At 53.9% G+C, this 23158-nt stretch overlaps 2 protein-coding genes across 5 annotated transcripts; both read right to left on the minus strand.

The window, feature by feature from the left end:
- Positions 1-154: 154 nt before the first annotated feature.
- Positions 155-8085, minus strand: MRPS15 (mitochondrial ribosomal protein S15). Its single transcript, XM_007092479.3, has 8 exons — positions 6546-8085; positions 6224-6268; positions 5049-5124; positions 4104-4152; positions 3543-3627; positions 2295-2353; positions 561-752; positions 155-311 (listed from the first exon to the last, which is right to left on the minus strand). Exons 1-8 carry the CDS (start codon positions 6676-6678, stop codon positions 174-176), a joined length of 777 nt encoding a protein of 258 aa, XP_007092541.1. The 5' UTR covers positions 6679-8085; the 3' UTR covers positions 155-173.
- A 559-nt stretch (positions 8086-8644) lies between these two features.
- On the minus strand, positions 8645-22367 carry CSF3R (colony stimulating factor 3 receptor). 4 transcript variants are annotated; one of them, XM_042996526.1, is made up of 18 exons: positions 22214-22367; positions 21085-21139; positions 19050-19133; positions 17024-17092; positions 16631-16927; positions 15587-15710; positions 15250-15437; positions 14251-14420; positions 13983-14136; positions 13811-13890; positions 13177-13384; positions 12012-12200; positions 11532-11633; positions 10759-10905; positions 10504-10644; positions 10174-10267; positions 9853-9931; positions 8645-9435 (listed from the first exon to the last, which is right to left on the minus strand). In XM_042996526.1, exons 3-18 carry the CDS (start codon positions 19111-19113, stop codon positions 8956-8958), a joined length of 2586 nt encoding a protein of 861 aa, XP_042852460.1. In that variant the 5' UTR covers positions 19114-19133; positions 21085-21139; positions 22214-22367; the 3' UTR covers positions 8645-8955. The 4 variants fall into 4 exon arrangements, with proteins under 4 accessions (XP_042852460.1, XP_042852459.1, XP_007092542.1 ...); XM_042996525.1 differs by having other exon boundaries at positions 9853-9934; XM_007092480.3 differs by lacking the exon at positions 17024-17092 and having other exon boundaries at positions 9853-9934; positions 22214-22365.
- Positions 22368-23158: the final 791 nt, after the last annotated feature.

The following is a 23158-nucleotide window of genomic DNA, read 5'->3' on the forward strand; positions in this document are numbered from 1 at the left end:
TGTGAGGGGTGTTGTGAGAACGTGTCCTCAGGTGTGTGAGGGCAGAGGCTCTGCCTCCTAAAACCCTGGGATCCCAGAGCTGAACGAACAAATTCCTCCTCCTTGTCCTCGGTGCACAGAGCCCCACCTTCTCTATTATCCTTTAAGGCAGAAAGACAGAACTCTAATACAATTTATTGGTTTTCTTTGATTGCCTCTGGTCCAGCTCTGGAAGGGCTCTCCGGGTTCTTCTGGCCTTGTTTCCGGGCTGCCGCTGCTGCAGCTTTTAAGGCCCTCTTTTGCTTCTTCAGCTTCTGCACCTCCTGGAAAACCTGGGGATGAAAGGGAGCAGGAAGAGACTGTAACTCTATGCAAAACCTCAGACTTGGAGCAGCTGGGGTGAGAACGGACTCCCCCGGATGGTCACATCAGCCTTTCTCCACGGGGCTGACGGCCTGGGAGCCTCCTCAAGGCTTTGGGGCCAGTTCCATGCCTCGGTCAGGAACAGACTACCCTCCCTTCTGACCTTAACACCACAGTCCCAGAGTGGGGCCAACGAAAGCAGCAATTCCGACTCGTACCCGAATGCACAGCGCCTTCTTGGTCGCCCAGCGGTGGTGGGCTTTCCGGTGGTATGGAGGAGGGAAGGTGTACTCAATCCCCAGCTCCTTGCAGATCTTCTCAAAGACACTATAGTTGGTCTTACGGAGGTTTTTGAGCATCTTGTTCCTCTGGTCGATGCTCATCAGCAGATAGCGCTTATGGGTTTTGTCCTGCGAGAGTTGGTATATTACTTTTAGTGTCCTATTTAAGTGTGAGCCACTATACAGTAACAAGGGATGGTCATTTCATCATCTCATTGAAACCTCCCAACAATCTTATGCAAATGTCAGTGCAACTCTCAGGTAGGTACTGTCATTGTTATTGCCATTTTACAGACGGGAAAATAAAGGCTCAAAGATGTCACCTGATTCATAGGAGGTCCTAGAACTGTGCCAGGCAGGGACCTTGTGTGAGGTCAGGTCTGGAATCCACATCTATGGGTCTTATTCCAAATCTCATGCTCTTTCCCCTACGCCACCTACTCAGCCTCCCTACAGCTCAGCAAAGTGTCAGCTGGGCTGGAGAGGAGGGAAGGTCTGTGCTCCTCTGTGAGGGCTGCTGTTCACACTCCAAATGAGCAAAACTCTCCTCGCCAAGAAGCAAGATCAACCTGCTCCAGGGAACCCTGAGGTGCCGCCCATGCAGAGCCGGACCACTCTGTATTTATTAAAAATATGGGCAGCTGCCTAAATTACAGTAGCTCTGTGCCCACTGCTGTGCTGAGATATGGCATCATGGTTAAGGATATGGGCCCTGGAGGGGCACCTGGGTGGCTCAGTTAAACATCCAACTCTTGAATCTCGGCTCAGGTCACAATCTCAGTTCATGAGATTGACCCCCTCCCCCCCCACCCCCCGCGGCAGCGTGGAGTTGCTTGGGATTCTCTCCCCACCCCCCCTGCCCTCTCCCGCTCGTGTTCTCTGTCTCAAAAAACACAAATTAAAAAATCAACTTGAAAAAAAACCCCAAAAAACCCCAACTACGAGATAATAAACTTGTGTTCTTTGCAAAACAAACAAACAAACAAACAAACAAACAAAAGGAGAATATGGGCCCCAGAGCAAGACCACCTAGTTTCAAGTCCTAGCACATCATTTCTCAGTGGTGTGCTTTGAGGAATGACTTAATCACCCCACGCCCAGATTACGCCTTTGTAAAATGGGATAGAAAGATGGTTCTAAGGGTTAAATGAACTGATGCACGTGAGGTGATCTGCACAAGGCTCAACACTTCATATGACCATGCTGGTGCTTTATTATTTCACCTAGTCCTTGCAATCCCATCAGCAGGTACTACTACGCTCCCCACTTTACAGACAGGAGAACTGAGGCTTGGGCATGTAAAGTAACTTCCCCAAAGTCACGCATCTGGTCAGCGGAAGTGGCAAAGCTGAGATTTGAACCGAGTGCCAACCTGACTCCCTTCCTGCATTCTAGAAATACTGAGCACCCACTATGTGCCAGACGCTGCGGTCATGCCCTGAAGTCTGCATTCTTGACCATTGGTGACACTCAGCACAGCATGGTAAGGCTCCCATTTTTCCACTGGCGGCAGGAGGGGAATGTTTTTTCCACCGCAGCTGAGGGCCGGGCACCTTGGCGTTGTGGCCATCTGGCTTCTCAAGTTGCTTCTCTGGATCCAGAGCCCTTCACCTCTCAGACTCCTCTCCCCCCGCTGCTGGCGTTTAGCTGGGAGCGATGCCCAAGGTTTACCTTTCGGTGTTTCTGCATGTGTTCTTCATAATTGCGGATCTTGACGGTCAAAGCAACAACTGAAACCACAAACCACAGAGGATGAGAGCTGGCACAGAGGAAGGAAGGGCCCAGGCCGGGGTTATGTTTTAAGACCTCAAGGAATAACAATCACCAGTGCTCTTGTGTAGCTCTCTACAACTCCCAAAGCACTCTGAATTTCAAGATCTCAAAAGACTTTGGACTCTCTTTCCTTCAGAAAGCAAAGTCTAAGGAAGGCAAGTTCCTTAATCTTATGAACATATCATCCCCAAATCATAGCACATAGCATTCTTAATGGTAAAACTTTAGAGCGTTCCTGTTGAATTCAGGAATCAGTCTACTGTCCATGCTATCATTGTTAATCATTCAATGCTGCACTGGTGGTCCCACCCAATGTAGTAAGACTAGATTCCCAAACCATCAAGGGTCTACTCTTTGCCTCTGCCCTTCCAGTGGCTACCTTTCTGTTTTTTGACTAGTGAGTTTTCAAATTCTTTTAATGTTTATTTATTTTTTTGAGAGAGAGAGACAGAGTGCGAGCAGGGGAGGGACAGAGAAAGAGAGAGGGAGACAACAGCATCCGAAGCAGGCTCCAGGCTCTGAGCTGTCAGCACAGAGCCTGACGCGGGGATCGAACCCACAAACTGTGAGATCATGATCTGAGCCGAAGTCGGACGCTTAACTGACTGAGCCACACAGGCACCCCTCACTAGTGAGTTTTCAGAATTACCAGCTCTCACTCATCTCCTAAACTCTTGCAATATCCTTCCTTAGGTAGCCTCATATTTGATCCCTGCCTTTATTGCAAAGACGGGGGCAAAGGCAGAAGCGGAAGGTGGCCCCAAGGAGATGCTGTCAGTACAGCAGGCCCTTCCTGGACACACAGTAAGTTCTGGTAGCACTGTGGAGTGAGGTGGAATCTTGGCCCTGACCACTTGCCCCTTTACACCACCTTAGCTGCAGAGTAGAGAGAGACACAGAGACAAGCTTTGGTTCCTGAGGAAACTCTCCTGAGCTCACACAGAGGTATGAGGTGGGACCTGGGCGCTGACTCTAGCATCACAGAGTCCAATTTTCATCACTCTGGGTCCTTCTTGTCTCTCCCTTTATCAAGTCACATCTAATACCTAGTGTACTTGTAGACAAGAGCCCTGGATCAAGTACCAGCTAGCAGACCCCCCTCCCCTTCCCGCCGCTCTCCCACTCCCCAAGGGTCCCCTGACCAACTTCGAGCCTCCAGGGAGCTGGTGTCCTCAGGGTTTGCCACAATCTTCTTCATCAACTGCTCTTGCTTGACTTTTAGCTTCTCCTTCTGTTGAGGATAGAGACAGAGAATCTGTGTGGTCTGCCAGCCCCTAAGAGCTAGCCTTCATACCACACAGGCCCTGGCTACAGTCATAGAACCTAGGCCATGAAGTTCAGCACCTGGCTTCACTCTGTTCATCAGGGCAAGGCCTTTGGTCAGCACGTAGCTATTCACATCTAGGTGAGTCCGAGGCCAATGACAGGTGAAATGGCTTGTTGAATGAACGTCTCCAAACCTTGCTCATTCATTCAGGCATTAGATCATTACTGAGTACCTACTGTTTGCCGGGTGCTAGGGATACAGTGAGAGAACAAGACCGTCCCTGCCCTCAAGATGCTCAGTCTGGGGGATGGACGAGTGGTCACAGAATGACACTGGGATAAATACTGTGACTTGAGAAGCCTGGGGTAGTGTTACCACGGTAGGAAGAAGTCCCAGAGGAGAGGACTAGGAGAGGCCGGGGTTTTGCACAGGTCACTTACCTGGCTGGCCATTTCCAAAGACAAGAGTCTTCTTACAACATCGTCAAACCTGTGCGGAAACCAGAGCAATGAGAGACAGGTGTGGGGGGACAGGGAGGAAGAGGAAACGATGCTGTTTCCATTTTAGTTTGAAAAGCAATTACGGTTAAAAAAAATTTGCTTTAATATTTTATTTTTAAGTAATCTCTACATCCAATGTAGATCTCTACGAGATCAAGAGTCTCATGCTCCATCAACTGAGCCAGCCAGGCGCCCCTGAAAATTTCTTTTATGACAAAAGAGTCTCCGTGGAAGCGGGGAGCCATTTCTCGGGGATTAACAGTCAGCATGAATCTGATGTGCTGCGCTGAGAACATGGAATGATGTGATAACTACACAAAATTGGGGCTGCCCGTGTGAGTGTTCCAGGCCCATCACAGGGAGGGCAAAGGGAGGATTTTCATTTCAGCAAAAGGTATGGTTCAATCTGTCTTGAGACATTTCAATTCTATAATCGTTTTCTTCTCATGTCACACAGGACAGCTCCTAGGGCATAGGGCAGGGACTGAGCAGAAGGATCCCGGCTTTGGTGTCTTTCAGCTCTGTCCCTTAGGAGCTATATGACATAGGACAACTTGGTAATGTATAAAAGGGGGACACTGTTTCTTCCCTCAGAGGGCTTTTTTGAGGATCCAGAGATGAGAGATTTCACAAAGACCCATGAGATATGTTGCCTCCCTGCTAACTAAACCAGAGTACAAAAAAAGGCAAAAAATTGAGCTCCATGAATGCCATTCTGCCCTGCCACTCACCCTCACCAAGCCTGGGCTTCAAGAGTCCTCTGCCTGATTCTATAACCAAGCTTCAGATACAGTGGGCCAGGCCGGACCAGTCACTGTCTTCCCTTCCTCCTCCTCACTCCTCTTAGGGCACCCCACCTCATCAAAGAGATTTCTTTTTGCTTACTTCTCAATTCCGGGAATGTTCTGGTAGTCTTTGAGCAGCGTGGAAGGGGGCGGGTCATCTTCTTGGCTGCGCTGGACTGTCAAGTGTAGGGATGGAAAACACCAAGAGTCAACTTGCGCTGCCCACACCCTCAGTTCTGGCTTTTGTCACCAACTCCGTGAGGCACCCAGGGTCTCAAGCAAAACTGGATATCTCTGGGCTCAGCTTCTCCTCTGCAAACGCCGCAGGCAACTGTCTTGATATTTCACGCTGGGAGTAGATTGCCTTTCCTAAAATCCCATATTGTGCCTCCACCTCTTACGTCTCTGACTCTACAGTTATCGAATCCCCTACCAGGATGGGGCCTTTTGTGGACGGACTGAGTTTGACTCCTTTTGAATCCCCGGTCTGGTCCACGGCCTCATGTAGAACAGGTACTTGACAAACGGTTGCTGGCTGACTGCATGAATGAAATAAGGGGATTGAGGAGGGACCCCTAGCTTTAGGACGCCTGAAATGTAAGCACAAATCGGAAACTCTCGACCTCGGGCCTCGGTGTGTGTCCTATTCCCTCGGGGATGAGGGAGAGGTACAAGGGAGATAACTTGTCCTCTCCAGTCAGACCCTGCTCTGCCGCTATGTACATAATATTAGTAGCAATAAATGCTAACATAGACTGCATTTATTGCGCTCAGTGCTAAGAATGCTTTTCATGTGTTATCACTGAATCCTAACAACAATCCTCTCAAATAGATAACTTCTACAATCATTTTAGAATGTGACTGGAGGAAATAACTTGCCCAATATCATGTGCCCAGGAAGAGAGATCTCTTTAGTAAGAGAGATGCAGACTGCCTTGGAACGGGAAACCAAGCCCTCCACCACGGAAGGGTAGACACTTTGTGTCTACCTAGACTCTAGGTAGGCCTGGGTACGCCCAGCACGCCCTCCCCCTGCTAGCTCACTCTCACTCAAACCCAGTCCGAAAGCTCCCGCTCCGGCTCGCCACCCCCACCCGGTCCCGGGCAGGTTTCAGGTTACAGCCTTTTGACAAGGCGGACGTGGGGCTCTTCTGCTCAGGACCTCTGGCCCACCCCCATCGAGTGGTTCTAAGTAGCCACCTCTGTCCCCTTGGCCACCCGGCGTCCCTCCAGACGTCCCTCTCTCCGCGGAAATCCCATCCCAAGAGCTCCTACCTGGTTTCTGGATGGCATATCCGCGAACGGCCGGAAGGATAACACCTGTGCAGAAGAGAGAGGGGCGAGGCCCATCTCCTTAAACAGTCCAGCCTCGACTCCTTTCTGTGGCCCCTGCATTTACCCTTCCTGCAAGGTCTTGGCGCTTCGGCGCCTAGCAGCCGCCCCATTTCTTCCGCACCCCGCGGCCCCACGCCTCTCCCACCTCGTCTTACTTCTTCCCCACCCGCTGGCCTTTCTTCCCCATCCTCGTCCCGCGTGTCCCCCATCTCCGCCCAACCCCCCCTCCCTGCTCGAGTTGCTTAGGTTCTCAGCTCCTCACCTCCAGGAGAGGGAAGGCCCCACTGGCGGAAGGGAGGCCTGGCGCAGGCTCCGCCCGGCAGCCCGCGGACTGGAGCCTGGGCCACTGCCTGGGTCGGAAGCGACCTCAGCGCCCTCCACGCTGTTCTCAGCATGCCGACTTGTGACCCCGCGGGGCCGGCGCCACGGCCGCCGCCGTCCCTTTTGCGGCACGGACCGCGTTACAAGGGCGCCGCCATGCTGGCTCAGGCTCGACCAATGGAGTGCAGTTGCGAGACCGGAGCAGATGAAGACCGAGAGAATGGATGGGAAAGGCAAGACCCTTTGGGTGCGGCGCGATTGGGTCCAGGGGAGAGGTCCGGTTAGCAGCCGTGCGGGGCTGGGGGCTGGGTGATTGCGGGCCTGGTTAGTGGTGTGCGGTGCTGTATAAATTCTAAGATGCCATTTTCCCCCTTGGGCATCCCGCCCTTAATCCCACTCTATGTACTTGGCCTCGGGCTCCGGTCATTTTGCAGGCTCCCGTGGGGGCTGCCATATTCTTCTCCCCCAGCCTAGTGTTTCCACCTCCTCTCCTCCTGTATTCCACGACGAGGCCCCCTAAGAACTACTGGGTTCCAGCCTCCTCTCGGGCAGCCTGGTTAGCCTCGTGATGCAGGTCGTTGATTTTGGAATGGGACAGTCCTGGGCTGAAATCATAGCTCATTTTACTCATCAGTATTTACTCACTGTATGACCCTGTGGGCAAGTCACTCCACCTTTCTGGGTCACGGTGTACTTATTCATCACATGGGAATGGTAATAACAGTATCCGTTTTTTACATTGTTGGAGGATTACCTGAGGCAGTTGTGTGCCAAGGACCCGCTATATAGTAGGCATTTGATAAATATTTGCTGTGTTAATATTGGTGAAATGAGGGGTGTAAGGACAACTACAAATTAAAAGTAGGGAAAATAAATTTTTGATGACACAAAAATAAAATTTTAATCCTCCCTGGTGCAAAGAGGGAGAAAGCTCTTCTCCCCTTCACTTTGCTTAAAGCATTTACTTTTGAAAACTTGTAAGTGTAAATTCTTTCTCTGCCCTTTTGAGGCACTGGTAAATCTTTTTAAAAGCTAAATAAGCCTCTTGCCAGTTTTACAACATGTTTTTCTCAAGGATCTGGGAGCCATCTCTTGAAATGTAATCATTAAGGGAAGCAGTGGCCCTGTCTCCCAGTTTCTGCCTGCCTCTGAGTTGCAAACCTGACTCTTCCATAAAGATATGAGAAATTTAGTTTTCTTTTGGGTAAAGACAATTAGTAAACTTGCGTGGCTACCCCATTTACCAGGAGAATTTAGGATGAACTTTGTGTGACAAAGACAGATGGTGTCATTGAGGACAAGTTACTGTTTATCTTAAGAAAATGTATGCAATAATCTGTATCCACCTGGCTATATACAAGGGTAAGACTTCTTTCTGTCTTTTCAAGCTCTTTAGGGGATTGCTGGTGATGCACATGCGTTTCACATTCTGGTTTAATGTTCATTCAATAATAAAACAGATTTCTTTTTCTTCTACCCTTGTAGAGAGGTTTTCTAGGTTGGCAGGATATATATATATATATATTTTTAATATTTTATATTAAATAAATATATATTTAATATTTAATATATACATTTAATATTTTATTTTTAAGTAATCTCTACACCCAACATGGGGCTGGAACTCACAACTCTGAGATCAAGAGTCACACATTCCACTGACTGACCCAGCCAGGCAACCCAGGAGATTTTGTTTTTAATTATATTTTTCCAATAGGGATTGGTCTTTTCTGAAGTGTATTCCCCATATCCCATAGCATTTTGTGACCCCTCACCCCCACCCTCACAAGATAACTCTGGCCACTGTGCCCTAATGGCCAGTTTTCAAGTCTCCACCACTAGAATGGGAGTCCTTTGAGGGTGGACTGAGCCAAATCATTTTTGAATCCCTGCTGCCAGCACAGGACCTAAATGCTACATGTGGGCTGGTGGAATTAATGAGCGAAGGAAAGAATACACAAACGAACAGTTCTGATAAGTACCCCATCACTGCTAGGGCCCTGAAAAGAAAAAGAACAGAGACTCAGGCACACTCAAGAGTTTCTCGAAACCAAAACAACCAAACCTTTAACCGGTTTAAGAGACTAAAATTACAGGAATTAAACACAGAAGGCTAGTGGGCAGGGTTGGATGAAGCATTCTCTGGCCACTAAAGTGAGAGGCAGGGTCAGCCCATGGGGCCTGGCAGGTGGAGGAAGGATGCTGGGGACCAGAGATAGGGAGATACTGGTAGTCTTCCTGCCCTTCTGGGACGAGATGATTTTTTCATGGTGGGCTTACTGATATTCTCCTCTCCTCTGGATGGCCCAGGCCTTTCAAGAGGCAGGCCTGGGCGGGGGTCCCAGGAAGCGCTAGATGCCCCCCAGCCCCTCCACCCCATGGACCTGGAGCCCTTGCAGGAGGGGGAAGTCAAGCAGTGGCCCAAAGACACAGTCATCCTCCTGGTTTGGGACGAGGGGCTCTGGGGTCCCCAGGGGGCTGTTCTGAAACCAGACGTTCTCATAAAACTTGGGGCTGGGAGTAAGGCCCCCTAGGAGGGGCTGAGTAGAGTCACAGCGGAGGTAGTGCCCTGGACCTGGGCCTGTGGGGCTGCCCAGCACCTGCCCATAAAAGACCTGGTCGTTGGTGCTAGACGGGGGCTGGGGCTGGGTGGAAGGTGTTCTTGGGTCCCCCTGGAGCACATAGGCCTGGACCAGGGTGGGGAGGCCACAGGTCCCTGAGCTGTCGTTGGACTCCCAAGGCCCCGGCTTCTTCTCTTCTTCCTCCAGTACTGTGATCTTGGTGATGGGTGGCATGCCGGGGTCCCGAAGGCTAGGCAGCTGGAAGGCCTCCTGGATACAAGGACGTGGGGTGAGGGCATGATTTATCTCGTAGTCATCCCAGCCACTGTGCCTTCCTGCGGTGGGCCAGTTGTGGGGATATTCCTGCTGCTCTCTGCTGGAGCCCAAAGGGTGACACTTGCAAAGCACCTCATACATTCCTGACGTGTGCTATGGGCTTCAGACTTAGCTCGGTGCATGTCTCCAATGATTCTGTGTGAGATTCACCTCAATTCACAGTGAGATGGCTGAGGCTTTGAAATGGGTAGAGCTGGGATGCAAACTCGGATCTGCTCTACTCCAGAGGGAGGGCACCTTGCTAGGAAGTGATGGGAAGGCCTGAAGACTCATCCTTGGGGGAGGTTCCTTTTACTTTGAGCCTGGGCCAGCGCCCCCGGCCCCATTTCCCTCTCCCATGGGGGTTCTTACCTCAACCATGATGGTGGGCACCCAGGAGCCCAGGCTGCTGTGGGCTGGGTCTGGGACACTTGGCCAGAGGGGATTCTTCCTGCTGGAGAAGAAGGCAGGTGAAGGCTGGGTCAGGCATGCCCCCTCCCATCTTGCCATCCTTTCTCCCACCCGCTCTAGCAGTTGAAGGCTCCCTAGTACAGAGAGAGGTGGTGCAGGGCTGGAGCCAGGCATGGGCCCCGACGCCTGGGAAGGCAAAGAGGGACCTGGACAGTCCCGCTCCAGCCTGCAGTTCCCTGTGGGCAGGGGTAGCTAGGTGGTAGGTGTCTTGAGAGGACTCACCTGGGTCTGCAGCAGAACCGGGAAGCCCCACAGAGACAGATGAGCAAGACCAGGAGGCCAAAGAGGCCCAGGAGGATATGCAGCTCAGACTCCTCTGGGGTGAGGGGAAAGCCAGAAGAGATTAGAGTGCATGCAAGTGGGGCTGGGCCTCTTCCCTCAGATTGGGCTCTGAGGGCAGGAATGGGCCTCCTCCCTCAGCCTGGGCTTCATGGGTTGGGTGCAGTCTCCTCCCTCAGACTAGCAGATCCAGGCAAGGCCTCAAAATGAGGGATCCATTGGGTGATGAACCTTCCCAACAGCCTTGGCTGGCCAGCCCCCTGCTCTCCTTACCTAGGGCCAAAGTCATCAGAGTAAGGCTTGTACTATTGGTGGCCCCGGCCTTGCTGGAAGCCATGAGGCGTACGTGGTACAAGCTGGCAGGTTCCAGGCCGTGGAGGACCAAGCCACGGGAGGAGGCATTCAGGGTGGTGACTGGGAGTAGAAGAGAATGGTCAACCTGGGCCCAGATGCCGAGGCTCCCTCCAAGGCTGCTGGGCGTCCCCTCCCAGGCCTTCTGGGACTGTGAGGTACTGAGCAGAGACTCACAGAAGGACTGGTCCTGAGCGTTGGTCCAGAAGATGGTGTAGTGGGTCAGGGGGCTCTTCCCCAGCTCAGGGGCCTGGGGCTCCCACTCCAGCTGGGCCCAGGTCTTGCCGATGTGCTTTAGATGCAGCTCTGGGGTGTGGGAGGGGGCTGCCGGAAGAGAGAGAGGTGCAGGGGCTGACGGGGAGCAGGGAAGAGTGGAGAGCCTAGCTGGACATCTTGTGGCTCCCCAGAGCCCAGAACTGAGCCACACTATGGCAGGGAGTGGGAGAAGAGAGTCCAAGGGGACCCATGCCCAAGCCTCATGTTGCCAGCACCTTTGACTGAATTCCACAGACTGCTAATAAGTGGCTAAGTCAGGATTTGCACTTGGTTCTCTGACTCCAAAGCCTTGCCGCCTGATTTCTGCCAGGCTTGATTTTGTTGGGCTCACTATCTGATTTCTGCCACTCGCTCTCTGACTTTATGGCGGGCCTTCTCTCTAATTTCTGCCACACAGGACACTTGATTTCTTTCAGGGAAACTGGTTGATTTTTGCCAGACTCGCTTCGTGAATTCTGCCCAACTCACTCCCCAGTTTCTGTCACCCCAGTTTCTGACTTCTGTCCGGCTGCAGGGGTCCACTGTAAGCCAGGGGTCACCTTAGGGTTGGGAGAGGGTCTCCTGTGGGTCAGAGGTGGGGGAGGAAGGAAATGTTCCCTCATAGTCCTGATTGTGGGGTCCCAGGCAGGCGTTGAGAGGGGAGGATTCTGGGAGGGGCCTGGTGGCTGACGCACCCATCTCTTGGGAGTAGGCATAGATGTGCTGGGAGGGTCCCACGGTGTCCTGGTATAGAGGGGTCACGGTGATCTCGTAGAGCTGAAAGGGCCTGATGTTCTCTGTGGAGCGAAAATGGGGCAGGCCCCCTGGTGAGGGGCTAACCTCTGCAGATGATCAGAAGCTAACCTCAGACCTCCAGTGGGGAATAACCCAGGCCTTGTGCTGCAGGGCTAGCCTCGTCTATCTCTTCAGATCATTTGATGGACGTAAGGGCAGAAAAGGAGGAGAGCTAGGAAGGTGGCAGGGCAGGGCTGTGAAAAGGGAGGATCTGGCTAGACTGGGGGAAGAACTTCCTGATTCTGGGGGTATGAGACGAGACTAAAGAGCCAAGAACGACTGGGGAGTCTGCTTCTTCTGTAGGGGGGTTCAGCCTGCCCCTTGCTTTCTGCCTGACAAACACTGCCTCCTTGCCTCCCAGGTCCCCAGGCCTGCCTCACCCTGCAGCAGCGTCCTGGAAATGTTTCCGTTGTGTTCCATCTTCCAGGTCATATTGCTGCTACTGGGGCTGGGGGGACCCAGGCCCCATGCAATCACATAGCCCCGAGGCCGAGGGCTGGGGGGCTCCCAGCCCACCCAGAGGCTGTGGGGATCTCGAGCTGTGGTGTGGAGCCTGGTCAGGGGTGGGCCTGGAGACAGGGTAGGAGGTGAGAGAGCAAAAGCAAGAAGAATGCGGGTCCCAGAGCCAGAAGCCTGGGTTCAAATCCTGGCTTTGTTACTTACAAACCGGGTGGCCTTGAGTAAGTCAACATCAGGACCTCAGTTTGCTCCTCTGTAAGGGTCCTGGCGCAGATCAAATGAGATGATGCCTAGAACAAGCCTGGCACAGTGCCTCGTGCCGAGGAGTGTCTGACAGGGATCGGTGCTAACGCTGTGTAGTTCATGGTCTGTGCAGCTATGGGCCTTGGTACGTGTGAATTTACTGAGTCTGCTAAGAGTCCTAGGAGGAAGGCGCTACCCTGGCCCCAATTTATCAAGGAGAAAACTGAGACAGGTTAAGTAATTTGCCGAAGGTCATGCGGCTCATAAGTTGGAGTACGAGCTCTTGTTATCTCTGGTGTCACCTTGTGAGGACCCATGTTCAGGGGAACCTGGGGGTGGTGGTGGCCGATCCCCTGAGAATGAGCAATTAACGCAGGGACCGTGTTCCAGCCGGGAAAATGTAGGGCTTTCTTCCTATCTTCTTTGGCAGAATGGACTGTGTGTGTGTGTGCGTGTGTGCGCGCGTGCACGCACGTGCATACACGCACACGCGAATGCGTGTCTATGAGCGTCTGCACTTGTGAGCGTGTGAGTGAATGGGAGCGTGTGTGGTACCACCACCAGCTTAACTTGGTTCCGGCTGATGATAATGAGAGTAGCTAACACATACTGAGCGGGAACGTGGTGCCAGGCACATGTCTTAATGGATGTGACCTTCACAACAGGGCTTTGAGGTAGGCACTGGATTGTCCCCCTTTGCTAGGTGAGTAAACCGAGGCCAGGGGTCACTTGCCTGGGTCATACTGTTAGCAAGTGACGGGACTAGTTGTGAACCCAGGCAGTCTAGCCTCTGAACGTTACGTGCTCACCCACTACACTCTACTAGCCGCCAGCGCCCTTTACCTCTGCTCTCCAGGAAGACCACTGGGGTGGGATGAGAGGTCCCGGCTGTGTTATAGGCCACAAGGACCACCTCTCGGGCTTCCGAGGGCAAGTGGAAGGTGCAGCTTAGCTCCGTGGTGTTGCAGAGGGCTGGGACTGCCCCAGTCTGGCCTGGTGGTCTGACCAGGTACCCTTGGATCTGCCCGCTGTATTTGTCCAAGGGCACTGGCTGCGGTGGACACAGGAAGAAGAAGATAAGGGGTGGGGGCGCACGGCTCATCTTGAGTGGGGAAGGGCTTCTAGATGGGGTGGGTGGGTCATAGGAACTGAGCCCCCACAGGCTGGGAGCCAACCTTCCTCCCTCCCTTCCTTCTTCCCTGTTCCCCATGCCAGGTCCTAGGAGGGAGGAAAGGAAGGAGCAGGTTGGCACTTAACCATTCCCTGAGCTGACTCTTTGCCATAGGTGAGTCCTACATTGTAGTCTCTCCAGAACGGTGCTACCCAGCTTCCTAGGTGCATGCAAAGTGCATGCAAATCACATACAAATGCATCCAAACCTCCCAGAACTGTTGGAGTCCTGAGCCCCAGCCCACAGGGATCTGTCTGGGTTGGGAGAAGTCTCAGGGGTGGAGGGATGGCCTTCAGAAGGGGTCACCTTCCAGAACAGCTGCACATCCGCAGTCCTGGGGTCCAGCTGCCTCTGCCGCCACCATGTGTCCAATCTGACGATGGGGGCTGGGGACGGAGCAGGAAGAGGGGCTCAGGGAGGGCCCCGAAGGCTGGACTTTGTCCTGATGGCTGCTCCTGGCCCCTCCCCACCCACTTACCCTGTTGTGCGGTGGTCAGTATCAGGCTAGGGCTCCAGTCGCTCCACTGGCCAGGCAGGGGCCAGCGGACGCAGCGCATTTGCAGGGCGTAGGCTGTGGACGGGAGGAGCCCACAGAGCTCATACTGGAGGGTCTCAGGGAGCAGGGGGCCCACCTGGTGGGATGGCCGTGGCTCTGAGCCTGGATCCTTGTGCCCTTCAGGCCCAGCTCAGCCACCCTCCCCTCAGCCACCCCCACTCCGGGCTCTTGAGGTTGCCTTCCACCTCACCAGGGCCCAGCTGGCTTCTCCGAGCTGTGGCTGGTGGCGCAGCTCGCATTTCTGTTCTATGTAGAGGCTCGGCTTCCATAGCTCCCAGCGCAACAGCAGGCAGCCTGGCTGGGGTGGGGCCACCTCAGGGCTGGGGGCCAGGGCCCACAGTGTGGGGGGCTCCAGCTTCACTGTAAGGAGGAGGGGTTGTCAGAAACCTTCCCTGCCCCATCCTATAGGGCTCTGCCTTATTCCTGCTTCTCTCTTTGCCTGTTGTTCCGTTTTCTGCCCTGGGGTCTCCACCCCTGGGGTCTCTGTCAGCCTGCTTCTTTTTTTCTCCGTCTCTCTGTGTCTCTTCATCTCCATGTCATCATGTTTCTGGAGGTCTGTCTGTATATATGTGTCTGTCTCTCCCTAGGTCTCTGTCTCATCCTTCTGCCCCGGGGCCTTTGCACTCGTCATTCCCTCTGCCTGGAGATCTTACCCTTCAGATATCCAGCAGCCTGCTCCCTCATTTCCTTCAAGGATCTTCTCAAATGTCACCTTCTTAGTGAGGCCACCCCTGACCACCTTACTGAAAGAGCAATTGTCCCCCACCCCCGGCTTTCCCCACCTCCCCCTCTGTGTTAACTCCCTCCTCGTACTTCTGGTTGCCTGACATTCTATTTTATTTGTTTTGCCCACTAGAACGTAACATTCCAAGGGCAGGACTTCTGATATTTCGTTCAGGTCTCCAGCACCTAGAACAACGCCTGCCTAGTGTGCCGTGGGCACTTCAAGAAGCTCGCTGAAAGAACGTGTCTCCCTGCCTCGGTGTTTCTCCCACGTCTGTGTGTCTGTGTCTCCGTAGCTCTGTCCCCATCTGCATTCCACTTCGTCTCTGTCTCTCTCGTCTGCCTCTATCTCTAGGCCATCCAGGATCTCCTTGTCTGTCACTGGGTCTGGGAGTCCCTCTCTGTGCCTCTGTGGATCTGCCCATTGTGGGGGCCTTTCCCCTCCCCCACACCCAGCGTCACCCACCAACATCCATGGGAACGAGGCACAGCTGTGGGGACTTTCCAGTCCCTAGTGCGTTCTCTGCCTGCACCCAGATGCCCATGTGCTGGTACAACTGCAGGTATCTGCGTGGGATAGAGCAGTGGCTGTCTCCGTCCTTAGGCACGCAGTCAAGGATGGAGTCCTCTTGGGTCTGGCAGTTGTCCCGGCTCCTGCCAATAGGCCAGGCTTGGGTGTCTAGCAGAAGAAGAAAGCGAGGCTCCCTTCTCCCTCCCGTGTTTGCCTCTGGCTCCCCCAGCCCCACTCCCGCCCATGCCCCACCCCAGGACCCAGAGGAACGGGGCCAGAGACCCCTCCTTACTTGAAGCTCTTGAGGGTGAAGTTGGTGGGCAGGTGGTTGTGGGGTCCTGGCTCCCACTGACAGATGAGGCTGTTAGTTGTGAGGTTCATGAGGCAGGACAGGTTGTGGGGCGCGGCGGGAGGGTCTGCACGAAGGGTGGGGAGAGTGAGGGCTTGGAGTAGGGCCACTCAGAAAGCTCTGACTGGAACCAGTTATTTTCGTTTCCTTGCTCGGGGTTGTTCCCTCTGGGGTCACCTTGTCTACTCGCTCGCCTCCTTCGGGGTGACCCTGGAGGGGCATCCCTGGGGCAAGTCAAATTATAGGCATGTACAGGGCGGGCATCACAGAGCCTCCGACCCCTTCAGCTCGGCCCCCTTTGACCGTGACCGTGTAGGTCTGGGTTTTCATCCTGGGTTTGCCATTTATTAGCCATTGTGATCTTCATGTCATTTAGCCGCTCTGTGCCTCAGTTTCTTCATCTGTAAAACGGGGCGATGGTGATATGCCTACCCCCCGGGTAGAGCTGAGTGACTCACTATGTACAAAGCGCTCAGGGCGATGTCTGGCACATGGCAGGTGCTGTGTAAGTGTTTGCTCTACTCCTAGTGACTCTTAACAAGGAAACCTGGTCTTAGTTCTCCCCTCATGCACTGGCTTGGCATCGTCTCCTTGCTTCTCAGTTTGAGCAGAGGGCTGAGACTGAGTTGCAGAGAAACTGAGAGCAGGCCCAGATGGTAAAGTGTGTCCTCCCTGGGCACACCCTCCAGGGGCTGGGTAGTTGGGCTTATGTGGCAGCCGTATGGAGTAGTGGTTACTACAGTGACTTCAGAGCCACGCCGGCTGATATAAATCTCGGCCACATCCTTATTCGCCTGTGCCCCTCACCAAATGAGCCTCAGTTTCCTCATCTGCAAAAAAAAAAGAGCACTCCTTGCTGGTAGGGAAGGTTATCTGATACCATGCCCATAATGTGCTTACTGAGCAAGTGCTCGGTGAATCCTAGCTCTTATTCGTGTTGGCAGGAGGGCACGGAGGCGGAGTGGGTAGACGGCCGCAGGGACTTACAGCCTGCCCACAGCTCAGCCTGGTCCAGGATCTGCACACTGTTGCCCCAGCGCAGGCAGCAGGAGAGAAGGTCCCGCGGGCGGTTGAGCGGGGGCAGCGTGATGGTGGATTCCTGGCTTCCATCTGCCAGACGCAGCTGCCTCTCTCCGAGCTGAAGCTGTGTTCCCAACTTCCACAGAATCTGTGACTCCGGGCCCAGGTGGCTGCAGTTGGGGCTGATGGTGCAGGAGGCTGTGATGGAGTCCCCCAGGCGGACAGTGGAGGTTGGGAGGCTGATGTGCCCGCATTCCTCCAGGCCTGGGGTGGGAGAGAATGGGCCATGAGTCACCCCTGTGCCTGGCAGAGCTGGGCCAAAAAGCTAAGTCTTTGGACTCCTAGACTCAGGGCCCTTACCTTCTTGCCTCCCTGCCGAAGTTATGGGGGCTGGAAAGGAGAGAATGTCTATGGGGACGGTGAGGGGCTCTCAGGGGCAAAAGAGAGAGAGAGAGAGAGAGAGAGAGAGAGAGAGAAAATGATGTGTTGATCAATGCTTATCAACTGACTGTACAAGAAAGCCACATCCTGATTTGTAGTATGGGCTGCTTTCCCTGGTGTAAATATTTCCCACCAAGACTGATTTTCCGGCCACCCGTGTGACATCACTGAATGTGAACTTGGGAGGAAATGTGCACCCTTAGGTCTCGCAAGCCAGCTGCAGCACACCGCAGGACAGAGACAGGTCCCCCCTGCGGCACCCTCCCCAAAGGTGGTGAAAGCGGTGGTTGGAATGATAGGCAGCCCATAGCCCCAGCTCTCCGAATTCAGATCTGATTGTGTTACTGCCTCCAGATCACTGCGCTTCAGCACTGCAGCCGTGCGGTGGGTAAGAGCATGGATGTTGGAACTAGACCGTCTCGGTTCAGAGCCTGGTTCTATTGCCTATTCGTTGTGTGATCCTGGTATGTTACCGAGGCTTTCTGTGCCTCAATTTTCTCATCTGTAAAATGGGGATGAAAAATAGTCCCTACTTTCATGTTGCTGCAAGGATTAGATGTAATGACATGCCAGGCACCATCAATGTCTTTGCTACCACGATCAGGATGAAAACCCAGGTCCTTCTCAGGGCCCTCCTGGCCTTGTCCATGCTACGCCTCCCAGTTCTAGCTCAGACCACCCCCTCTCGTCGGCAGTCACTCTGGCCTTCTTCCTATTCCTTGAAAATGCCACGATCTCTCCAATCTCCAGATCCTTGTACCCTGCTGTTCCTTTTCCAGGGGCTCTTTTTTTCCTCTCTCTCACCTGCTTAACATTTAGCATCTTGGGGGAACCAGACCAGGGCCTGATCAACCAGACCAGGCCAAGTGCCCTGAACTTTCCTAAAGCTCTTTTCATCCTTCCTAATTACGGAGCCATGTGGTTAGTTGTTTGTCTGTCTCCCCAGAGATCAGGCCAGAAGTTCCGTGAGGCCAGAGACCTTGGCTGTTTGGCTCACGACTGTATTCCCAGAGCTTAGCACGGAGTAGGCTCTCAGTGAATATTTCTTGTCTAAACAGATAAGGCAGCGCTGCACTTTGCCCCCCCCCCCCAAATGCCTCCTCTCCTCTGTCATGTGTTCCTGGGCCTGTTTTGCCGATGAGGAGGCTGAGGCCCTAAGAGGAGAAGGGATTCTCCCAGGATCACGAAGCAAGTTCATGACTTTCAACGTGGGGCTCCCATCACTTCACAGACTCAGAATTTCAGACTGGAAGGGACCTCGCAAAACTGTGCACTCCAGAACTCCTCCAGGCACTGCATCCTTTTCAGCAGGGCTGAGGGTGGCCTGCTTTGTATGGCTTGCCAGCGAAGAGTGGGTTTTACATTTTTAAAGGGTGAAAACAGAACAGAAAACAGATAAGAGCATGCAACAGAGACTGTATGTGGCCTCCATAGTCCTATCAAGCAAAGTGCGCTGGCCCCTGTTGCACAGCCTCCCTGTCAACCCTGGCCTCGGCTTGCATATCCCCAGAGATGGGAAGCTCTCTACCTCTCAAGATAGAGTTTCCATAGTTGGGGAGCTCTGCCTGGGCTTCCCGATTCCAGGATGAATCCTGCCTCCTTGTGGCTCCCACCCTGATCTCTTTGTTGCCCACGAAGCCTGCAGGGGACTCAGAGCTTCCTTCTGACAGCCTGGCAGAGATTTGCAGACAAGGCCTGGGTCACCCAGCCCTTTCCAGGCTGACCAGCCCAGGCCCGCTCACCATTCCTCATGGATGGTGGTTTGCCCGCAGAGTTCTGTGGGTGGGAGCCGGCTACCCCACATCTGTGGCCCAGCCTTGATTCTCTGGGAACCCCAGGAGCAGTGTGGCAGTGCAGGGAAATGATTCCCACTTCCACCCACTCTGTCTTTCTCGCTGTGACTCCTCTCCCTCCCCACGGCACCCCTATCCCCGGCCACACTCACTTCTGGGGAGCAGCAGGATAATCAGGGCAGCTCTGGTCAGGCTCCAGGTTCCCAGCTCCACCATAGTGCCAACTTGGTGCTCACCTGGAGGCAGAGGGGGATGGTGAAGGTCATGGGCTTCGGAGTAAGAGCTGAGCTTAACCCTTGCTCTGCCACAGTGTGGCTTTGGCCAGGTGACTTGACCTCTCTGAGCCTCAGTTTCTTTGTCTGCAAAATGGAGGTAACAACAGCCTATACTGCAAAGGGCTTTGGGAGGAAGACAAGAAATGGTGCAAGACGAGGGCTTCGCATAGTGCCTGGCATGTAGGAAATGACTGTGTGAGTGACTGCCACTGTTGTTATTATATTTGCCTTCCAGGAGAGAGCGGGGACAGGAGCGTCAAGGAATAGCATTCTTCCCCCTTCCCTTTTATCTGAGCTGGGCTTGCACACAGGTAGTTTAATAGGAAGGATCCCAGGAACAGTGAGGGGGTGGGGAGAATGATCACAGGTAAGGAGGGAAAGCCGACATAAGGGTGTATCACAGACTTGGGGCTCCATCCTGCTGGAACCTTCCGAGGAGCCGTGTAGAACACACGTCAGAACTATCCACCCAAGGGACAATTTATCCCTTGAACAGGAGGGAGGATGGGAACATTCATCTACTGACTTCTATCCCCCATCAGTCAAGGGCTGTTCTTTGGGGTGTTAACTTCCTGGCACGTCCAGGTGGCACACGCGTGAGCACTAGGCATGTTCTCCTGAGTGAGCCATGCCAGAAAGGTCAGAGGCGCCCCTTGGCGGAAAGTGATAATTGCATGGAGTAGCTGAGGCAAGGGGCTGTTAGGTTACACCTGGGGGAGGCTGGCCTCTGTGGCGACGGTGGGAAAGGGAGGACACGGGGGTCCATGCACCCCCACTTCTGGGCATAGACCTCTGGAGGTTTTCTGGGGCCAGGTGCCCTGTGGTCCTGGCGACAGTGCCTGCCTGTTGGGAGCCTCCAGTTTCTGTTTCTGGAAGTATGCCAAAGGTATTCTGCCATGGCGGGCTTCTAGCCTAACCTTCCATTCTGCTCCCATTGGGGTCTTGGGGCCAGGCACCTGCTTCTTCAGCACTAATTGGCACCCTCGGTGGCAGGTCAGTGGAAATCACTGTCTAGCTGAGTGTACATATAGGAACACATGCATGTAAGTGGTGTCCCAGCAGACCCCCTGTGCTCAGAAGGGGGAAAGCTTCTCTCCTTTTTTCTCTTCCTCCCAGGCAGGGGTATGAATAAGAACTTCCCAGATACCCAAGGCAGGGGCCTTACCCCAACCCCTGGGCTATTTGTATACACTTCGGTACCAGGATGCCAAGGGACTGCTAGCCCGTAAGTCACTTTTTTGCCAATCAGGAAAAGAGCGCCCCTTCCTCTGGGCAGATGCAGGCTCACACTAAGACCTGGCAACTGAAGAATAGACTGGATTTCAGCTTTACTTACTCCTTAGCTGGGCAGCTTTGTGCAGTGAGAAACCCGCACCACTGTTCAGAGCACCCTGGTCTACTAATCAGTGGTTGGCAGCTTTCTTACTACATTATACCAATTTGATTAGCATCAACCGCCCTGCCTTACCCCCCCCCCCCCCCCCACACACACACTTGTTGGGGAAGATTTAGCCTCCTGGGCCCAGATTTTGGGACACTGGTTTCCATTTCTTTGTGCTTTTGATCATACCCCAGCCCTGCTGCCCTAGTAAGGATCAGCATAAGGCCCAGCCTGTGCCCAGTGAGATACCACTTCATCCCTGTCCTCTGACTCCTGTCCAGAATGGGTAGCCAAACCCCACCCTGAGAGGCTGGGCATCCTCCCCCTGGGTTGCTGCTGAGTGTCGGCATGTCTGACATCAGTCTCTGGTCCCCCACTGCAGCCCTGGGTGACCCCTACCCCAGTTGAGAGTGTTGAGAGTGATCTGGGGCCTGTTGGAGCGTGGTCTCACTCTCTGGGGGCCGGTATGTAGACAAGTGGGGAGTCCGGCTCTGAGTTAGACCAGCCTCCAGCCCCGACTCTGCTACTTACCAGCTTTGTGGCCTTGGACAGGTTACTTCACCTTTCTGAACTTCAGCGTCCCCATCTGTGAAAGAGGGAGAACATCAGCACCCCATTCTCAGGGCTGTAGTGAGGATGCACTGAGAGGGTCTGTGATAAACGCGCTCAGCGCAGAGCCTGCGTAGAAGAAGCCCTCGGGGATCGTCGGTTGTTTTCACGGGCCATGAAGTGGGGCACTGCATCATGGAATCCAGAACCCTCCTGGCCTCCTCTCCCGCTTATAGGCTGTGTGGTCACCGCCCCCCAGGACCGCCACCTTGCTTTGATCCGTGTCACACGACATGGCTTCAGAGCCCCATTTCTGGGTTCCCTACTTGTGGCTCCTTGGGACCCCAGTCTCGCCTTCTCTCCAGCCATCTGCCCGGTTCTCCCGCTCAGTTCCAGTCGAACCCGCTGCCTCCTGGAGGCACTGCTATTACCCACGTCTTCCTGCTCTCCTCTCCTTTCCCTGCTCTCGGCCTTCTCCCCTGCTCTCCCTTCCCCAGCTCACACCCTCTCTCCCCTGTTGTGTTTACTCTCCTACATGGAGATTCTTTCTGGGGGGAAGGAATCTGGGACTGATTCTTTCTGAGAAAGAAAGAGCCCAGGAGATAAGGACGCTGACCCAGAGACCCCAGCACTCAAGGCTGAGAAGCAAGAGGTCCCCAAAATAGTTTAAGATTCAAGAGGAAAATGTAAGAGATGGGGGAAGGCACAGCAAGACTCTGAGTCAGACAGAGAGAGACCCAGAGCCCAGGCCAGGGAGGGGCTGGGGAGGAAGACAGAAACAGGGGAGACAGGGACGGGCTGAGACACAGGGTCCGAGACAGGGACGCGGAGAGGGATGGCGATTGTGTCCTTCCCCGAGCCCAGCTTGATGTCCCCAAAGAAATATTCGGCTATTTATGACTTCCCCGATGCACACCCCTTACCCCCAAAGAGGAGGCAGCCCTGGTCAAAGACACTCAGTGTCCAGGGCTCCTGGTTCCCAGGGACCAATCTGAAAGGCAGGAGCCCTGGTCCCAGGCCTGCATACGGGCATTTGGCAGAGCTCGGGGGAGAGTGGACCTGGGACTCGTCAAGCCGGAGATGCAGCCCTCCTTGGGGATCCCCTACTCACGCTGGAGCCTGCAGTGGGCACGCGCCTGGAGGACCGCCCTGGAGAACCGTCTCTGCTCTCCTTTTGAGGGCAAGTTCCTGAAAACAGCCGCAGGCCGGCTTCTCTCCCCAGCCCTGTCGTTAATGGCTCAGTCTGTGACAGGCCCAGGAGCTGTGGATTGCAACACCTGCCCGGCCTCCTTCTCTCCCTTGCGCTGTCAGTCGCTGAGGCACAGGAAGGAGCCTGGGAGGGAAGCCGGTGGGGCCGGGCAGCCTTCCTGCCTCGGGGGTCTCAAAGGGGCCGGGGAATGTGGCAACGGTGTCCCTCTCCCCTGCCTCCGGATTTCCTGACCTCAAAGCTTTGAGGCTGGCCAGGGCCCAGGCTTCAACCCGCCTGGGTGCCATTCCCATGGTCCACTCCTGGGGGAACATCAGTCAGAGACAGACCCTGGCTCGAAGACTCGCTCGGCTCTAAGCCTCTTTGGCTCTAGCCTTGGGGCTCTGATCCTCCCAGTACTCTAGGTGGCAGCTTCTAGGTTACAGGAAATTTTGTGACCCAGCACCTTACTCACAGTGCCCCTCTTTGCTAATTTTTCACCATGGACAGGCGATGGAGAAATGGGGATTCTGGGAACAAAATAAGGGGATGAGCTGGTGAGGCTCAGCCTTCATATGCTCACTTGAAATTGGTTTACTCATCGGGGCGCTTGGGTGGCTCAGTCGGTTAAGCGTCCGACTCTTCATTTCGGCTAAAGTCATGATCTCACGGTTTATGAGTTCGAGTCCCACATTGGGCTCTGTGCTCACAGTGCAGAGTCTGCTTGGGATTCTATCTCCCTCTCTCTCTGCCCCTCCCATGCTCTCTCTCTCTCTCTCTCTCTCTCTCTCAATAAATAAAATAAAAATAAGCTTAAAAAAAAAAAAAGAAATTGGTTTACTCTCAAGCATTCTGCTACCCTGAACATTT

Source organism: Panthera tigris, chromosome C1 (assembly GCF_018350195.1).
Source record: "Panthera tigris isolate Pti1 chromosome C1, P.tigris_Pti1_mat1.1, whole genome shotgun sequence".
NCBI lineage: Eukaryota > Metazoa > Chordata > Mammalia > Carnivora > Felidae > Panthera > Panthera tigris.

Excerpts from the sequence above, each read along its gene's own strand:
- CSF3R (XM_042996525.1), bottom strand. The coding sequence starts at position 19,113 with ATGGTGGAGCTGGGAACCTGGAGCCTGACCAGAGCTGCCCTGATTATC. Across the intron at positions 17,093-19,049 it reads TATCCTGCTGCTCCCCAGAA|AGCCCCTCACCGTCCCCATA; the intron begins GTGAGTGTGGCC and ends TTTGCCCCTGAG. Across the intron at positions 12,201-13,176 it reads GGTCTTCCTGGAGAGCAGAG|GCCCACCCCTGACCAGGCTC; the intron begins GTAAAGGGCGCT and ends CCCTGTCTCCAG.
- MRPS15 (XM_007092479.3), bottom strand. The coding sequence starts at position 6,678 with ATGCTGAGAACAGCGTGGAGGGCGCTGAGGTCGCTTCCGACCCAGGCA. Across the intron at positions 6,269-6,545 it reads GGGCCTTCCCTCTCCTGGAG|GTGTTATCCTTCCGGCCGTT; the intron begins GTGAGGAGCTGA and ends TCTTCTGCACAG. Across the intron at positions 2,354-3,542 it reads CAGCTCCCTGGAGGCTCGAA|TTGTTGCTTTGACCGTCAAG; the intron begins GTTGGTCAGGGG and ends TTGTGGTTTCAG.